General features: G+C 38.3%; 1 protein-coding gene across 1 annotated transcript; it reads right to left on the reverse strand.

The window, feature by feature from the left end:
• Window positions 1-873: 873 nt before the first annotated feature.
• On the reverse strand, window positions 874-19,002 carry LOC131262279 (uncharacterized). The gene is made up of 3 exons (XM_058264249.1): window positions 18,329-19,002; window positions 15,310-15,754; window positions 874-1,209 (listed from the first exon to the last, which is right to left on the reverse strand). The coding sequence occupies exons 1-3, from the start codon at window positions 19,000-19,002 to the stop codon at window positions 874-876; spliced, it is 1,455 nt and encodes a 484-aa protein (XP_058120232.1).
• Between the last annotated feature and the right edge of the window lie 1,266 nt (window positions 19,003-20,268).

A 20,268-nucleotide genomic window follows, 5' to 3' on the forward strand; every position in this document is an offset into this window, starting at 1 on the left:
ATACACTTTGCGATCAAAACACATCAAAATGCCAAGTATAAACATGTTTCAAAAGATTATTGTAGTACGTCTTGTGCAGAAATAATTTTAAAATCTGTCCTTTAAAATTCACAACAGCTTTTAAAACATTTTCAAACCAAATTTTGCATTCATCCAACCCGAGAGGAAACACTATTACATTTCTGGTTTGTTTCGTGATAAAATTACGACTCTCCTTACTTACAAGATCACTACCAAACCCTTAAAGCTCAAGAATTACCATAGCCTGAGAAGGAAAATTTCCCATTCAGAATAAAATACATGTTATTGTACCTTGGCCAAACCCGTAACGAGCTTTACACTTCCGAGGACCACTTACTTACAATCCGCCTTACAACATGCGGCATTCGGTCGAGAGTCCGCATGCGCCACGAGGACGACGACGATGACTGTAACAGATTCTGTCGACCGACGCTCGCCGATACTACTGCATCGTATTAGATTTTTTTTAGAATAACATTTACACACTCCGCTCATTTCTCTTTGCTTAGCTTGAGGTTGCTTTCACCTTTTCTCAGAGTGTATACACCGACGTTCCAATAATCCCGCGTGCGTTGAGAAAACAGCAACCGCGTGTCATTGAGCAAGGCCATTTGTACTACGGACATAATCCGAACTCACACGCACCCACACACACTCGCCGTGTTCTGCAACAGATCTTACCTCGAAACATCCCTCTGATTCCGGTCAGAACCTCCCATCGTTTCCTTGGTGCTCCCCCCTTTTACTTCAAGAAAAACCGATAATCGGTTAGTCAAACAAACGCCACCGGTTCGAACATACGATTTTAACCGTTTGTTTACAATAAAGGCAGTCTCTTTATTTCGTTAAATTCTACACGGCATTTACATTGGCGGATTTGCTGGATACTGGTGCGACTGGAAAAAGGCGACCCGGAACCTTCGAACCGTGGAGAGTGCACTTGCGGTTCCGCAAAATCATGTAACAGTGATCCCCGATGTGTTCGAGAGTGATCTCACTTAAGAAGACTAGTTCACTAGAGGAGAAAGATCGTGCACTACATTTGCTTTCCTTATTGGTATGCGACGCCGGAATGGTGGGAATGATCGATGCATCCACAACGCGCAGTCCGCGAATGCCGTACACTTGCAGTTGCGGATTGACCACCGCTTCCGGGTCGGTTGTGGGGCCCATCTTGCAGGTACCACACTGGAAATGGAAAGAACGTTGAACGTCAGTGAACTCAAACCACACAAAGGTGTGCGACCCTAACCTGATTCTGCAACGAGCAACGGAATGGGTTGGCGCTCGTTCAACCGGCCTACCTGGGTGGTCCATACATTTTGTATAGGAGATTCCATTTTCCTGAACTTCAGACCAAATACCTTTTTATTGAGATGCCAGATCGATTTGAAATTTTCAGTAAAGAGACTTAAGTGTGTTTTCCAAAATATTGTATATTAGTCCTAATTTCAAAAATTCATTTTCTATATTTATTCGTGATTCAAAAAACTTTTACCCATCTAAACGCTTCTAACCTCTACAACCACCTACCAATTTGGACTAATCTTCATAAATGATGGTTAGGTGTTTTGTATTTTAATTAGTTTGTTTTTGGCCCTATTTACATAATTATTTAAAATTTTCGGGAAAGTTACATAAAATATTGTGGTCAGGTAGAGTGTTGGTTGGTTGTTCATTATATCCAATATTTTCAAATAATGCTACTATACCTAGGAATTTTGCATCCAGGACCAAAAATGATCTAACCAAAATGCAAAAAAACCAAACCTACATTGAAAAATTATGATTTTATTTGGTAGGTTGTTGTAGATGTGAAGAGTGAAATTTTTTGGAACAACAAATAAATATACGTAATGAATTTAGAACTCAAGTACCTTCCTTCAAAATTTCAAATCAATCCAACATCTCATTAAAAATATATTTGATCTGGTATTCAGGAAAACGGAATCTCTTTTACAATATGTATGAGCTACCCGGATAGTCCGGTTGAACGTTTACTTAGGTAAGTTTGGTTGAACAGGCCAGGTTAACCGTCACTCAACGGTTCAAATTATTTGAATTTTCTTTTGCAGAGCTTTGCAGAACTCTACAAATGTCGGAGCAGCACAGATGAGCGAGCTGAGCGTGACATATGCTATTTTTAGAAATTTCAATTGAAGTTTAACCATCGCTAAAACTAAAATGGCTTGCACGAACTATATATCCGCCTATTGTTAGCTCTATTCTCGGGTAGTCTGCTATTTCCCATGGTTGAATGGGGGGAGTTACCATTAACAACTCAAAGGATATCGAGTTCGGGAACCTCCAACCTTGGTTCGTAAAAAACCGTTCTACGATTCCTCTCCTCCCTCGGGATGGGCCCTCGGATTAACCTCCACAACAACTCGGATTAACCTCCACAAACTAGGATTAACCTCCTAAAATCACTTCTGCAGCAATTAGAAGCGAAATCGCTGCAGAATGAATGAATCGCGAAGAACTTCGCCAAACCACATGACCAGGGAATAGATTCGACTACTTTTTACAAAATTTAAAATTCACAACCTTTTTGTAAATAGTTCTTTTTTTTCAACTACTTTTTGCACAGTTTTTATTGAATATATTTACCTACATTTTATATACAGTTCTTTTGTTTTTTATTCAACTACTTTTGCACAGTTTGTATAACCTACTTTATGTGAACAGTTCGTTTCATTTATACGACTACTTTTTGCATAATTTTTATTGAATAGATTCACCTACTTTTTCACAGTTTTTTTTTCTTTTGTTATATAAATAAAACCATCACTGCAACGCGTTCTACTTTACAATTGTGATGGTTGTTATCACACTTTTCAATTAATTCTTTTCACTCAAAGCATAAAGTTAACGCACTGCTGCGGGTGTTTGAGTTTTAAATAAACTTAAACTTTATTTCCTACAACATATGTGCGGGTTAATACCCAACTATCGTGTTCGGATGCTGGATACCAACTGATGATCGGTTCGCGATCTGGATCGTTGGTTCACGGTCTTCTGATTCTAGGTGGTCCGCGTCGCTGCGGGAATCTGCAACTCAGCATAATGCGGGCGGTCCGCGTTGCTATGGGAAGCTGCAACTCAGCATAATGTTGTGGTCCGGGGGCCGCGTCTCGATGATCGAATGTTGACTCACAATGTATGCTCTGGCGATGTCCACAATGTATGCGATGGCGTTGTCCACAATGTATACGCTGGCGTTGTCTTGACTCCTCCCTTCTTAAATGACTTTGTCCTCAAAGTCTTGTTGCTGCGTGGAATGATGTTGGTCTGCTTACGAATGTTTCTCCGCGTTGCGGTTCTTGGTTTATGTTTACTTTTACCATTCTCCTTCTATTGAAAAATAAGCAGATTACGGTTGCGCATATGAATAGTAACATGAAAGTTCCTCCGAATGCATGAATTTTCCATTTGATGGAGTTGTTTTGTAGATTTATACTTTGTAGCGTTTCTCGATGTTGCAACGTAAGATTGTTTAGATATTCTATCGGTGGTCTGTCTTCAATTTCGCTTATGTTGACTTTTATTCCCGCTGTCGAGTAGTATGGTTTACCGGGAATGATGGCTTCGTTGTTTGAATAAATTTCTCCGTTGATGATTATGTTGCAATTTTCAAATTGTATCAAGTATGACCCGTTCAATACTTGGTTTGCATTACTGCAATTTGACGATATTTCTGCGATTGCATCATTAATGAGAATATTGGCGTCATTAATGCGTTTCACCAATCCTTTCGAGTAAATTTTTTCGTATTGACATTCAGCGTCTTCTCGTTTCACGAGTTTTTCTATGCATTTGGTGGGTTGTTGCAGATTTACTTGTTGGCATATGTAGAAATCTTCCTGCTCTTGGCATCTTTCCGTAATTTCGAATACATGCGTTCGATTTCGTATTATGAAATTTTGTTTTACGATAATCCGTCTCTCGTGCTGGATTATGGAGTCAATGTATTCGTATTCGTACATTTGTGTGGTTACTTTGGGGAACTTTAGTATGTAGATAATATGCGTTTGGTTTACAGCAACATGCGCAGTTGATTGCCCTAGCAATTCCTCTGGAGTACGGTAAGTAATGTTGTTACTCTCTAGGAATTGGGCTATGGAGTTTAGATCATCTAGGGATAGTAGCTTGCTGCTTGGAATCCCGTGTTTCGCGAGTATGATGGCATCTTCAATTACTTCTAATTTTTCTTGTAGCATGTTCATGTTTGATAACAGGATCAGTTGACGAATCTCTGTCTGGTGCGTTTCGTATCGTTGATTTTCAATGTTGATAACCGTGTTGGCGACTTCTGTTATTTGTTGGAGTCGTTCATTTAAACCTTGGTTGATAACTACTTGTTTGTTGTTTTCAGCAATTAGGGAGTTTATCGTTGAGTTAATAATATGTAGGTCGTCGGCGTCTGGATTTCCTGCGATCCATTTCCAAACCTTTCCGATCGTGTCCCATCGTTTTTCTCTGTTTGTAAACGGTCTAATCTTTCTAAAGGTTTCCTGTAGCGTTCTAGCTTTTATATTAATCAAACTTTCAATTGATGCCGTATAGATTCCATTTGGAATTTCTTCTAACGTTTTTTCTACTGCTTCTTCTATGTTTGATAAATCGATTGGATGTATCGTCCTTACATATCCGATTTGAATTTTAGCTTTACTTATTGGTATTATAGCTAAGGGATTATTACTTAGATCATATATGCTTATATCTGCTACAATAAGCTTGATCAACAGGGTTGTAATCACTCTGTAACGATAGTTAAAAGAATTTCAAAGAGTGTATTAATATTTCTTCCTTATTTCCTTAGATTCATTTTATGAATTTTTCGATTATTTGAATCGATTATATAAGTTGGATAATTCTCCTTTACTTTTATTATGTTGAAACGACTTTCGCGTTTATTATTTGTTTTCTTCCTTTCATATACATATTCGCTTTCTTCATAGTCTTTATATTTTTCATCTTTGATTTTTTCATCATTCTTTTTGAATATTTCGAGTATTCTTTCATTTGTAGCTTCTCTTATTCTTGCTCTTTCTTGTGGATCATCTGATCGTTCTCCTACGTACACATTTCTTGGTGTATCCTTTATAAATGAGTGAATAGTATGATTATATTTATAAACGGCTTGTTGCACTAATGTTATGATACTCATTTCTGGATTGAGTTTTTTCGTACATCTTGCTATTTCTCTGATAGTCGAATGGCATCTCTCTACTTGACCATTCGTTTCTGAACGATTAACTGGAGTTTTGAAGATTTTGACTCCTAGATTTAGTATTGATTGTTCGATTACATTCGATACAAAAGTACATTCGTTGTCTATAACAATTTGGGCTGGCAAGTCCCAGTCATATAAAAGTTGTAGTAATACTTCCTTTATGTCAGCGATTGATTTCGATTTTATCGGTCGAATTTTAACGTACTTTGAAAATTTATCGATTGACGTGATAAATAAAAAGTTTGCGTTGTATGCAAATATATCAATATGAATTAACTCTCCTGGATATGTCGGTATTGGTGTTTTTACTGGTATAAATACTTGTGGTTTTCTATCGTATTTTTCGGTTTTGCATATCTCACAATTTTTAACAATATTTTGAATACTTTTTCTCATTCCGGGGAAGTAGAATTTTTTTATGAATTGCAATGAATTTTCCTTAGCGTTTCTGTGTGCAAAATTATGGATATTTTTAATCTCTTCGATTTGTTTTTCTACGTCGCAAAGATCTTCAACTTGTATTTGAGAAAATCTAGCTTTAACTGTTTTTGGATTGTAAAGGTTTTTATAAACTTCTTGGATAATTCCCATTGTTTGTTCATCTGTATGAATTCCATTAATTACGTTTGGATTAATAACTTTTTTGAATTTATCTTTGATAAAATCAGTAGTAAAATTTGGTTCGATGAAAATATGCCTTTTAAATTTCGGGAAAGGGCTTATTAGTTCGGAAGAGGAATTAGTTCCGATTTTAAATATTAGTTGGTTGCGGAAAACATTAATAGGTGCTTCTGTTGAAGGGATATATGAATTATCGTCTTCATCAGCTGAGTGCTGGGTTGGTGTTAGTGAGTTAATTTGTATTCTGGAAAGGGCGTCGGCTACGACGTTCGATCTTCCTGGTTTGTAGCATAACTGGTAATCATGTTCCTCTATGAATGATTTCCATCTTTTCAGCTTTGCGTTGTTGTTCTGCGGTGATAAAGCAAATGTTAGTGGTTGATGATCAGTATGGATATTAATTTTTGCTCCGTATATGAAATTTCTCAGTGTATGTAGTGCCCACACGATGGCAAGCATCTCCTTTTCGTTTGTTGCATAATTTTCCTCAGTTTGGGAAAGAGTTCGGGAAATGAAGGTTATTGGTCTATCTCCGTCGTGGCATTTTTGTGAAAGCACAGCTCCTAGTGCTTTATCTGATGCATCTGTTGTCAGTTCAAATGGCTTCTGGAAATCTGGAAAAACTAAAACATCATTAGAAGATATTATGTCTTTCAAGGTTTGGAATGCGTTCTTTGCATTTTGATCAAATTTAATTGGAACATTTTTTGATTCGTTTTTTGAAATTTGGCGATGGCCATCCTCCCCTCTTAGGAGTTTTGTGATGGGTTTTGCTAAGTGTGCATAGTTTTTAATAAACCTGCGGTAATAACCTGACAGTCCTAAAAATCTTCTCAGTTCTTTAAGGTTCTGTGGTTCTGGGAATTTTTTTATGGCTTCAACTTTTTTTATGTTTGGCTTAAGTCCTTCACTTGAGACAATGAATCCGAGGAATTCTACTTCTGTTTTTAAGAATTCGGATTTGTCTGGCTGTATTTTGAAATTTGCGGCTCGCAATGTGTCTAAGACAATTTTCAAGTTTTGCAGATGTTCTTCAACTGTTTCACTAAATATGATAATGTCATCGATGTAAACGTGACATATTTTTCCTATATGTTCTCTCAAAGTGTCGTCCATGACGCGTTGGAATATGGAAGGTGCATTTTTTAATCCAAAGGGCATGCGTACGAATTCATATTTTCCATTGTTTATCGAAAATGCAGTTTTCTCGATGTCGTTCTCCGACATGGGTACTTGATGAAATCCTGATGCTAAATCAAGGGTAGTGAAAAATTTATTTGAGCCTAAATTGGCTAGAACAGTAGATGGATCCGGAATAGGATATTTATCACTTATTGTTTGAGTATTTAATTTTCTGTAGTCTATGACAAGTCTATATTTTTTTTCATTGGCAGCGTCCAGTTTTTTTGGAACAATCCACACTGGTGCATTGTATGGGGATTTTGAAGGTCTAATAATTCCATCATTTAGTAGTTTTTCAATTTGCCTGTTAACTTCACCTTTAAGTGCTTGGGGATAAGGATAAGTTTTACTGTAGATTGGCGATTCATTTTTTGTCCTTATGGTAGCTTTTACTTGTGAGGTAAAAGGTAATTTAGAATCAGGTGGTTGGAAAAGATCCTGATATTCCTGTAATAGGTTATGTAGCTGTATTTTTTCGTTTTGGTTGAGATGACTATCGCGGATGTTTATTTTATTTACTTCCTGTAGTTCATATTGTTGTAGGGGTATTACATTTGTACCGTCAATGATTAATTCATCATTGGCTGTGTCAATAACTGCTTTGATTTCTTTCAGTGAATCGTGCCCTATTATGGCATCGAATGATTTCAAGTTTTCAAGATGATAAAATTTTAACATTTTATCTGAAAATGGTTGGAATAAACGGGCTTGTGAATAAGCTTCGATTTTTATGTCTCCTGCTACAGAAGATACATAAAATGGTTTATCAATTTTATGGGAAATTTTAGCATGTTTCGGGTGGATATAGTTCTTATTAGAACCGGTATCAATGAGCATTTTTAATGGCTCCGAGGCGTTACCATAAAAAAGAAAGTAAGGCAACGCCGAGTTTAGTCTAAAAAATTAAGTTCTGCGACTTCGACAGTGTCACTGAAGTTGCATCCTTCTTGTTTTTCAATGGTTCGGAGGTATCTCTCGAACGATTGTAATGTGTTGTTATCTATTGTGTTGTTCGCGGGGTTACCGTTTTCGAATTGTTGTGGCGGATTGGCATCCGTTATGTGGTTCACCGTATTTGAGTGTCCTGGCTGTGTTTGGATATTATTGACCCTGGGACGTTTTGGGGGTCGAACATTGTTTGAGGTAGGGCGGTTTCTATAGTTCACTTGTTGTGTTCTGATGGAATGGTCAACTTCCATAGGCTCTGGTGGCGGTTGACGTTGAAAATTGTTAAATGGTTTTTGTTGGTAGTGTTGGTTGTTCTTTTGGGCGAAATTATTAAAATTTCTGTTTCGCGTGAACGGTTTGGGATGGTAAGGCCTTGGTGGCGGAGGTGGATTTGTATATCTTATGGGCGTTGGTGGCGGTAAGGGAATCATATTCCTTGGTGCCGTTGGTGGGATATATGGCCTTGGTTTGGTTAGCATTTTTCTACACTCAATATTTTGAAATGAAATGCAGTAGCTGTACGCTCCTGCAAGGGATGTCGGTTCATAATTTCTAATGAATTTATAAACGTCTCCATCTAGTCCTCTCATGAAAGCATCGATTGCTTTTTTGTTGTACATTTCGATTAAAGCTCTTGAGGCTTCGGGGTGTGTGAATCTTTCGTCAGTGTTTATTTGATTTGCTATAAGCGAGAGCAATCTATTTACTTCGTCGTAGTATACTTCCAATGAGCGGTTCTTCTGCTGCACGCTCATAAGTTGGAAGTCTAATGTTTCCAAATCTCTCTTTTCACCGTAATACGTGACCAATGTTTTTTTGATCAGGTTCCAATTTATGCCTACGTTTGAAGCAACGAGTGAATCGTTCGCTTCACCGCGGATTTTTCTGCGAATGAATTTGCAGATCATGTGGTATTTGTTTTGGCGTTCAAGTGTGTCTGTACTTTTAGTTTGGTACAGTTTTACCAAGCTGTCTACGTCACTCAACCAGCTATTCAGTTCGCTGGGATCCCCAGTGAAATTTGGTAGATCCTTTACCAAATCAGGGATTTTTTCAAAACTTTCGGGATTTACACTTGTTCCATCTGGCTTTGTAAAGTAAAGCGGTGGATCGGAATAATCGATCTGAGCGGGGGCGACATTGCACGCTTCGAGTGCGGCAATGCGGTTAATAATTTGGTCAAGGTCTGGTCTCGACATTTTGAAGGAAAAAGATTGTAATGAATTTATAAGATCCTCCAGGATTTTTTGTTTGTTTTAACACGTTTTTCACTTCACTAGGTAATTTTACTTAATATTTGTTAATCGCGTTTTTGTAATCACTTGATTTTTGTTTCACAATTTTGTGTTTGTTTCACAATTTTTACTTACTGTTTTTTTTTGTTACTTACAGTACCATACGCATCCTGTATCGGGCGATGGTTTTATAATTTATGATGCTCCTCTGACGGGCGTTGTGTTTTACTGCTCCTCTAGCGGGCGTAGTTTAGTTTCTGGAAAACCGGCTGTGAATGACTTCCTTCTCGGTGTAATGGATGGCTCCTTTTTGTCCTGTGTGAGCTGCTAACTGCACAGGTGACTCGGGATCCTTTTTACACGGCTGCACTCGGCGATCAGGAAAGTCTTTTTAAGTTTGGGATTCGGTGGTAACTATCACTCTAGCGTGGTTACTTTCACTTTCACTTGTACTTAATTTCACATAGCGCGGTCCCTATTCGGGCGCCAGTTAACGCACTGCTGCGGGTGTTTGAGTTTTAAAAAAACTTAAACTTTATTTCCTACAACATATGTGCGGGTTAATACCCAACTATCGTGTTCGGATGCTGGATACCAACTGATGATCGGTTCGCGATCTGGATCGTTGGTTCACGGTCTTCTGATTCTAGGTGGTCCGCGTCGCTGCGGGAATCTGCAACTCAGCATAATGCGGGCGGTCCGCGTTGCTATGGGAAGCTGCAACTCAGCATAATGTTGTGGTCCGGGGGCCGCGTCTCGATGATCGAATGTTGACTCACAATGTATGCTCTGGCGATGTCCACAATGTATGCGATGGCGTTGTCCACAATGTATACGCTGGCGTTGTCTTGACTATAATTCAACATTTTTAGCTGGGGTGGTGTACAATATACCAGTCGCTGCGTCTGGTGACACCGTAGTCGGCCTCGGTCCAGGGAAGCCCTCCACCGGTGTCCGCTTCCAGCCCACCACGCCACTTTAGATTGGAGTGTCTGTTGTTTTCTGAACAGACCCGTATGATGGAGATGACTCGACGGCCGCCAGCATGAACCGTTCGTCATTCCATTCCAGCTGCAGGATCTTTGTCGCCCGCATGGCGGCCTCGACTATCGTGCTCCACTTCTCTTGGCGCACTCCTCTTCCGCGTAAGAAGTGCGTAAGTGGTTGTCCTGTGTTACTGCATCATTTTGGCCTTCCCCGAGCAGCCGACGACGGATGTCCGAGAACCTGGCGCAAATGAACACAGCATGTTCTACTATTTCCGGGACTTCTGGGCACCGCGAGCAGTGCGAAGATGATGTAAACTGTATGCGATACAGGTAGTCTCTGAAGAAACCGACATTTTGTATAGGAGATTTAATTTTTCTGAACTTCAGACTAAATACCTTTTTCAAATATACTCTAGCTAGGAATTTAGTATCCTGGACCAAAAATGATCTAACTGAAATGCATAAAAAAAACAAATGTTCATTTAATTTTTTTTTAAACTGGTAGGTTGTTTTAGCTGTGAAGAGTGATATTTTTTGGAACAACAAATAAACATACAATATGAATTTAGAACTCAAGTACCTTCCTTCAAAATTTCAAACCGATCCAACATCTCAATAAAAATATATTTGGTCTGAAAATCAGAAAAACAGAATCTCTTATACAACATGTATGAGCTATGAGCACGGGTAGTCCGATTGAACGTTTACTTAGGTAAGTTTGGTTGAACAGCTCAGATTAACTCTCAGATCTACAACCGGACCGGAAAAGGGTAAGTTTTTCCCTTTTGTTTTGCAATAACTTCCCTGGTGGCAAAATCATCACGCTCTCTCGTTCTGTCCAATTGACAATTGACAATTGATACAGAACGAGAAAGCATGATGTTTTTGCCACCGGGGCTCTAATTGAACTGTTGTATCGAATCGAAATTCCTGAAATGCATCAAGCAACATGTTTCTGCCTAAAACCGAATTTTTATTTTTATTCTAAGTACTTTTTTACACCATTTTTCGATTTATACCCCTTAAATCATCAACCGCCTACTCGGGTAAGTTATACGTTTTGTACGCGAGTTTACATTTTGCTGTACCAAGACAAACCTCCAGTAAGTGAAAAGAGGTGTCCCTCGGTTTTTTCATCTAAGCGGCGTTCAAAATGTATATTGAAAACAATCCTCATTTTTCTAAGACATATTATAAAAGACTATAAAACAAAGCGAAAGTATTTATGTATATGAGCTAAGCTTTAAAATGGTAATACTTAAATATAGTATGTAACTATGTATTATGAAGGATTTCCTCCAGACATGCCACTGAATTTACTGAAGAACCTGAATATTTACAAAACGTAAAATTTGATAGAAAAATATTTCAAAATTTTTGACATTTCAATTTATTAGCAACAATGTTGAAAAACACCAAGAAGTCATTTTACCGTAAGTTAAGAAGTAGAAAAAAAATCAATTACTTTTTGAAAATGTATGTCATACAGAATGGGCGGTTGCAGATGTAAACGATAAAATATATTTGAATGAAAAATAAACTTACTTATAGAATTTTTAACATTATTATTTAAATGGGATGTGTTAGAAAACATTCTTAAGTATCATCACAGAAAATTTCAACTTACTACGGCATCTAGAACAAGAGATATAAGCTTTGAAGCACAACAAAATGCAAACTCCCATACAAAACGTATGGCTTACCCGGGTAAGCGGGCGTATGTTAACGTAGGTATTTTTGGTCGTAGACCTGAAGGTTAAACAGCCACCCAACGATTCCAATTATTTGAATTAGCTTTTACAGAGCTTTGCAGAACTCTGCAAATGTCGGAGCAGTACAAGTGAGTGAACTGAACATCCGTACCGCAGAAAAGAAAGAAAGGGTCGTGCAAAGCGTTCCAGGAAATAGGGATGCTATTTTTAGAAGTTTCAATGGAAGCTTAACCATCGCTAAAACTAAAATGGCTTGCACGAACTATATATATGACTACCGTTAGCGCTTTCCTCGGGTAGTCTGCTATTTCCCATGGTTGAATGGGGGGAGTTACCATTAACAACTCACTTAGGATTCACTCCTACCACAACTGAGATCGAGAATTCGAAATCGAGAGAACTGCGTAATGCAAGTAAACGAGAATGAACCGTTCTTCGAACGTTAATCCAAACCTCTGCAAGCAATTGCAAAAACAAAGTCGTGTGTAAACTAAACAACCTCTGCGCAAGTGGGGGAAGTTAGGCCATTCACCAATCGCTATTCGCAAATCGCCAATCGCAAAAATTTCAAGTAATATGAATATTACGAGAAAAACTACATGACCAGGGAATAGATTCGACTACTTTTTGCTAATTTTTGTTAACAGTTTTCATTGAATAAATTTACAGTTGATTGAAACGACTCGAAATTCCTGGAATGTCTCAAGCAACATGTTTGCTATCTTTTTGCCGAAAACTGAATTTTTATTTTTTTACAACCGCCTGCCCGGTTAAGTCATATGTTTTGTGCGAGAGTTTAAATTTTTCTGTACCAAGACAAACCACCAGTAGGTGAAAGGAGGTGCCCCTCAGTTTTTTCTTCAATGCGGCGTTCAAAATGTATAATTAAAACAATCCTAAATCGAAAGCATATTAGGTGAACTTTCATCGTTTGCTACACAAAATAATAGTTTATCAATTGCAGAAAATCGTGATGCAACGGGTTGAATTAAACACAAAGGAAACTGTTCTTTGTGAAACAAAACGATCGAATTTATGTATATGAGCTAAGCTTTAACATGTTAAGGTTTAAGTATAAGATGTAACAATGTATGATGAAGGATTTCCATGAATTTACTGAGGAACATGAACATTTCCAAAACGTAAAAAATTTATAGAAAAATGTTTCTAAATCTTAGAAATTTCAATTTATAAGCAAAAATGTTCTGCCTGTTTTTAGGTCTGCCCTAAACCATTGCGCGTTCTACTGTGCAACTGCCAAATGCAAAACTGCACCAAGAAGTCACTTAACCAGAAACTTAACAAGTATAACAAACACAATTACTTATTGAAAATGTAAGGCTTACAGAGTTTGCCATTGCAGATCTAAGGGATAAAATAAATTTGAATGACATAAATGCTTACTTATGGATTTTTATTTAGATGTCGGATCGATGTGATATTTTCAGTGAAGATACTTGAGATTGTTTTCCAAAATATTGTATAGTTTTAGAAATTCATTAAGTATGTTAATTGGAGTTTAAAAAAATTTCACCCTTTACATCTACAACCATTTATCTATGTAGTACATACAATTTACATAGAAGTTTGCATTTCCTATTTTTTAGTACTAATTTCTTTTCTCTTAGATACTCAACTACTTGAATTTTTTTGGAAAGTTACATAAAATATTGTAAAAATGAATAAATATTCACTCGCATCATGCTATCTTCATGCTTTTTGTCTTTTATTTTATTTGTTTTTCTTCGGAAATGCTGTTCCTAGTTATTCTTCTATGGCTGTTCGGTTATATCTATTCTTAGGATTGATTTTTTCCATAACTCTCACTTTTACTTAGCTTTTGTTGTACCTCGAATCACATACATAGTCGAATAGAAGCGGATTAATAAACGTGTTTGTGGCGCACATTTTTTGATCAAAATTATGTGTAGTCTACTTATATTTAGTATAAGATTAAGATTTTAAGACCTAAGGCATATTTGCTTAAAGTAAAGGATTTGTGTTTCCGAATGAAACATTCCTATTTGAACATTTAACATTTCTACAACATTTTTGAAAAACAATTTGAATAAATTTCTGAAAATTTCAAGTAATTCAGTTTTAATGATCAAAGATGTGCATACTGAAAAACAGAAACTGTAAACTCCTGTTTAAACTGTTGAAGCTACACAGGTTTGGGTTGTCTACTCGGGTAGTCCGGTTGATCGTTAACTTTGGTTGAACGGGTGACGGTTAAACAGCCACTCAACGGTTCCAAGTATTTGAATTCGCTTTTGGAGAGCTTTGCAAAACTCTACAAATGTCGAAGCAGTACAAGTGAGCGTTCAGCGAACGTCAGTCAGACGCACACTGAATAGAATATGAGAACAAGCGAGAGCGCGTATCGCAGAAAAGAAAGAAAGGGTCGTGCCAAGCGTTCCAGGAAATAGGGATGCTATTTTTAGAAGTTTCAAAGGATGCTTATCCATCGCTAAAACTAAAATGGCATGCACGAACTATATATATTACTATCGTTAGCGCTTTCCTCGGGTAGTCTGCTATTTCCCATGGTTGAATGGGGGGAGTTACCATTAACAACTCACTTAGGATTCATTCCTATACAGAGGAGATCGAGCAATCGATATCGAGAGAAATCTGCGTAATGCAAGTAAACGAGTATGATCAAACCGTTCTTCGAACGTGTTAATCCAAACCTGCAAGCAATTGCAAAAACAAAGTCGTGTGTAAGCTAGACATCCTCTGCGCAAGTGGGGGAAGTTAGGCCATTCACCAATCGCTATTCGCAAATCGCCAATCGCAAAAACTTCAAGTACATGTTACGAGAAAAACTACATGACCAGGGAATAGATTCGACTACTTTTTGCTAATTTTTGTTAACAGTGTTTATTGAATAAATTCACCTACTTCTTTTCTTTTATTAATATAATCATTAAATGTTTTCTTCAGGTCGATTTAAAATTTTTTAGGTCTACCCTAAACCCATGCGCGTTCTACTGTGCAACTGCCAAATGCGATAGTTGATATCACTCTTTTCAATTAAATCTTTTCAATCAAAGCATAATTCAAGATTTTTAGTTGGGGTGGTGTACAATATACTATTATGCGGACTTGTTGCTTGTTCGAATGCTGATCAACGACTGACCTTTTATTATAATCCTTACACATATACTTATGTCTAACTTACATCGATCACTTATACTACGCTTACATATTACTTACATTTCTAAGACACTACATTCTCCCCCTTAAACGGAGTTTACTTCCTATCTTGGATACTTAAATCGTGGTTGTCCTTCTAACCTTTTCGATCGTCTTAACGGTGGAGGACTTGATTCACTCCTTTTCCTTTTGTACGAAATATTTACCTCTGATGGTATTATGACATCCTTTGAACTCATCTGGTTTTTGTTTTTCCTCAATTGGTTTTTATGTACCATCCGTATTATTCCATTCAGACTGATTAAATATCTTAACCCGCTTATTTTCTTTTTTACTATTGCCGGGATCCATCTCATGTGCTCTTTAAAGTGATTTCTGTAAAATACAGATTCTTCTTCTTCATATTCGACTTGATTTCCTACGATTTTAGACTGACTTCTTGACTCTTCCATAGTTGACATTTGTCTCTCATTTCCTTTTATAGGATTGACTTTTGCTGTTACTGTATGTGGTACGTAACAAAACACTCTTTCTGAAGGTGTGACTTTAGTTACCGTACATGGACTATTCCTATACTTGAACAATATTTGATTCAGTTTCCTCTGAAGACTTAGTGGTTTGTACCTTGTATCCAATAGATACTTCTTCAGGCTATCCTTTATTGTTCTAACCGCCCTCTCGGCCAACCCGTTCGACTGTGGGTGGTACGGTGGGGACTTACTGACTTTTATACCTTTTTCTCTTAAAAAATTCGTAAATTGATCTGAACTAAATGGAGGACCATTATCTGATACAATTTCTTCTGGTAATCCGAAACATGCAAAAAATATTTCTAACACTTCTATGACATTTTCTGCTTTAGTACTTTTCATAATTTTTACCTCAATATACTTTGAAAAACTGTCGACTATAATTAACAATGTACTATTTTCAAAGTAAAACAAATCTATGTGTATTCTTTGGAATGGTCTTGAGCATTGTACCCATTTTGTTGTGACTATTTCTTTAGGTACGATTTGTCTCGACTGACAGACTTGACATGCCTTTATGCATTGCTCGAAACTTTTATCCATACTTTTCCACCATACTAATTTCCTTGCTGACATTTTCATTCTTACTAACCCATCATGGTTGTCATGAAAAAGACTGACTATTTTATCTTTCAGCTTATCTGGAATTACTACTCGATCATTGAAAAACAACACACCATCTTCTATTGCTAAGCTATTACTAACTTTAGCATAATCTTTCAATTCCGCTTTGACATTTTTCGCCCAACCATGTTTAACTTGTTGGTATACTTGTTTCAATATTGCATCTGACTTTTGGAATTGACTAATCATCTCAATGTCAATGATTGAGGACGACGAAATCGCATGTACTTGTGCGCAATCTTCTTCTATTTCTAAACCTTCCTCTAATGGCAGTCTACTTAATGCATCTACATGACTCATGCTTTTGCCTGGTTTATGCTCTATTGTGTATTCATATTCGGCTAATATCATTGCCCATCGACTCAATCTAGCTACTGCAATCGACGACGTTGTTCTTGACGGATTGAATATTTCTTTTACTCCCGAATTATCGGTCACTAGTTTAAACTTGATTCCGTAGATGTACTTATGAAATTTTTTTACACCAAAAACGACCGCTAACGCTTCTTTGTGAACCTGCGCATAGTTTTTCTGCGCTTGTGAGAGAGTTGCTGAGGCAAAATATATTGGTTTCTCTACTCCATCAATTTCATGCGACAATATTGCTCCTAATCCGTAAGGACTAGCATCAACTGCTAATATAACAGGCTTTTTAGGATCAAATGGTACTAAAATGTTGTTATCTACCAACATTGATTTCGTTTTTTCGAATGACGCCTGACATTCATTTGACCATACATATTTTTTGTCTTTGCGTAGCAATTCATACATTGGACTTAATATTGTTGCTAAATTTGGCAAAAACCTGCTATAATAATTTATCATTCCTAAGAACGCTTGCAATTGCATCACATCTGATGGTACTGGAGCTTTAATTATTGCTTTAACTTTCGACTCATTTGTTGTTATTCCGTTCCTCGATATTTTATACCCTAGGTACTCAATCTCCGGTTTGAAAAATTCCGACTTTTTCTCGTTTATCTTCACATTGTGCTTTTCTAGGCTTTTCAACACTTCGCATAATTTTTCTTTACATTGTTTTTCGTTTTCACCGCCAACCAATATGTCATCCATATACGCAATACCTTGAGTGTTTAATAATATTTGATCGATAATCGTTTGAAATATCGCAGGCGCTGATTGTACTCCAAAAGGCATTCTAGTATACTTGTATAACCCCTTATGGGTATTTATGGTACAAATATTTTGCGATTGTTCTGATAGCTTCACTTGCAGATATGCTCCTGTTAAATCTATTTTGCAAAACACTGTCCAATTTGCAATTTTCGCTAAAATATCGTCAATTTTCGGTAAAGGATAATGTTCTACCGTCAGATATTTATTTATAGTTGCCTTTCCATCTAAACAAATCCGTACCGAACCATCACTTTTTCCTCTTACTACTATAGGACTCGCCCACGCTGATGTACGTGTTGGAACAAGTATACCGTCTTGTACTAACTTCTCTAGGTTGTTTTCTACTTTTTGTACTAGAGCAAACGGCACTGAGTAAGCTTTGTGAAATATTGGAGTACAATTTGGTTTTAATACTAAACTAGCTTCAAATCCTTCTATCATTTGTTTATGATTCCCATCTGTTAGATTTGGGAACATTTCTTTCATTTCTACTAGCCATTTATCCGCATCAATTTGGTTTAAATTAAAACTTTTTCTCCAATCAGGGAATAATATGTCTAACGCATCACGGCCTAGTAGAGGGTTCCCTCTGTTTTCTGTCGGGATTATTGTTATTTCTAACTTGACCGTTCTATTACTCGCGATAACATTAACAGTTATTTTTCCTAACGGTGTTAATCTTTGTCCAGATGCCGTAATCAATCTTAAATCTGTTTTTTCTAATTGTAGATTTGAAAATTTTTCTCGATATAAATTCTCCGGCATCACTGTATTACACGCGCCGCAATCAATTTCAAACGCAATGTCCGTGTCATTAACTTTTAACACGCGCACTTCTGGACTACTTATTACATTGATCCGCGCTATGTGTGTTAGTGATCTATCCTGCCCATGTACATTTTTGCTCCTGCAACACGACGACACATGTCCGTACTTTTTGCAGGTAAAACACTGCCACGTACGCGCAGGACATGTCTGTGGGTTGTGCGATCTTCCGCATCTGTGACAATTATTATCATTACTTGGTTTTACAGGTGCACCACTTCCACGGTAGTAGTGAAATTTTGAAACGACGCTTCTTTTTGGCGCACTCCTAATCGCCGCCATTTCTCCTCCTTTCTCCTTCCTCGTAAACGCTTCGTTCTGCTCGTCCGCAGCTTCCCACGTTCTGGCGATGCTTTCTGCTCCTTCGAACGTGAGACCAGTCTCACGCAGAAGCCGCTTTCTTAGGCCATCATCTCGAACACCCGCAACCAGCTGATCACGCAACGCTTCCACCAGACAGCACTTGAATTCACATGTTTGTGCGAGCGCTTTTAATTCAACTATATATTCCGCCACTGATTGATTCTTTTGAATACAGTTCCTAAAGTTGAACCGCTCCGCTACCACGTTCACTTTCTGCTCCAACTGTTCTTTAAGTTTGATCACTAATTTTTCGTACGGCACTGAACTTGGTTTCTCCGGTAGCACCATTTTTGAGATCAAACTGTACAGTGATGCTCCTCCCAGCGTTAACAGCATCACTGTTTTCTTCCCGGACTCAACTTCATTTACATCGAAGAAGATATCCATCCTCTCCAAATACTCCTTAATACTTTCTCCCATTACAAAGGGCTCAATCTTTCCAATCAAAGACATTTTGACTCGACTTGACTTGACTTGACTTTTTTCGCTTTTTTCCTCGTCGCCAACTATTATGCGGACTTGTTGCTTGTTCGAATGCTGATCAACGACTGACCTTTTATTATAATCCTTACACATATACTTATGTCTAACTTACATCGATCACTTATACTACGCTTACATATTACTTACATTTCTAAGACACTACATATACCAATCGCTGTGTCTGGCGACACCGTAGTCGGCCTCGGTCCAGAGAAGCCCTCCACCGCGCACTCTTGATTGGGCCCTGTTGTTTTCCGATTAGACCCGTCTGACGGAGATGACGGCCGCCAGGATGAACCGTTCGTCGTTCCATTCCTGCTGCAGTATCTTTGTCGCCCTCATGGCGGCCTCGACTATCGTGCTCCACTCCTTTTGGACGTGTAGGAGGTGAGACAAGAGGTTATCCGGTGTTACTGCGTAATTTTGGCCTTCCCCGAGCAGCCGACGACAGATGTCCGAGAACCTGGCGCAAATGAACACAGCATGTTCTACTATTTCCGGGACTTCTGGGCACCGCGAGCAGTGCGAAGATGATGTAAACTGTATGCGGCACAGGTAATCTCTAAAGAAACCGTGGTCAAATATTATTTGAGCAAACTGGAAGTTTACATCTCCATATTTACGTGACAACTGTAGACTCCTTTACCAGTAGTCAGATGGGTACTGGGCAGGACAACCAACGCTTCGTAGCTCACCGATCTAAATGAGCATGCCACCTTGATTCCGTGCCTCTTCTGTACGTCCGCAAAAAGTCAGTCGTTTCGCACTCTTTGTACTGATATTGTTGCGCGTCTGACGTAGAACAGCGTTTGCCACGCGCTGCGCTTTCGACGTCGAATAATTGACAGGTGGGAACCATCAAAGATGGTCGTGGATGATCACACCGAGGTATTGAGGACGACCGCACTACTCCAGTCGCGAGAGTCCGGTAACGACATTTGGAGACCAACCATCCATCTGGAAACTTCCGCCACTGCCTCTGATGCTTGCTGAGAGGCCATTTGCGGTGTCCGGCCCGGGACCAGCAAGACCAGGTCGCCGGCGAAGCTAACCACCTCCGCTCCCTTTGGTAACACGCCATTGTATATAGCATTCCAGAGGCTGGGGCCTAAGATCGAGCCCTGAGGGACTCCTGCATTTTGAGTGTCATCGACAATCTGGCTGTTCTTAAACCAACTCGCCAACAGTCGCTGGATTTCAGTC

Source organism: Anopheles coustani, chromosome 3 (genome assembly GCF_943734705.1).
Source record: "Anopheles coustani chromosome 3, idAnoCousDA_361_x.2, whole genome shotgun sequence".
Classification (NCBI taxonomy): Eukaryota; Metazoa; Arthropoda; class Insecta; order Diptera; family Culicidae; genus Anopheles; species Anopheles coustani.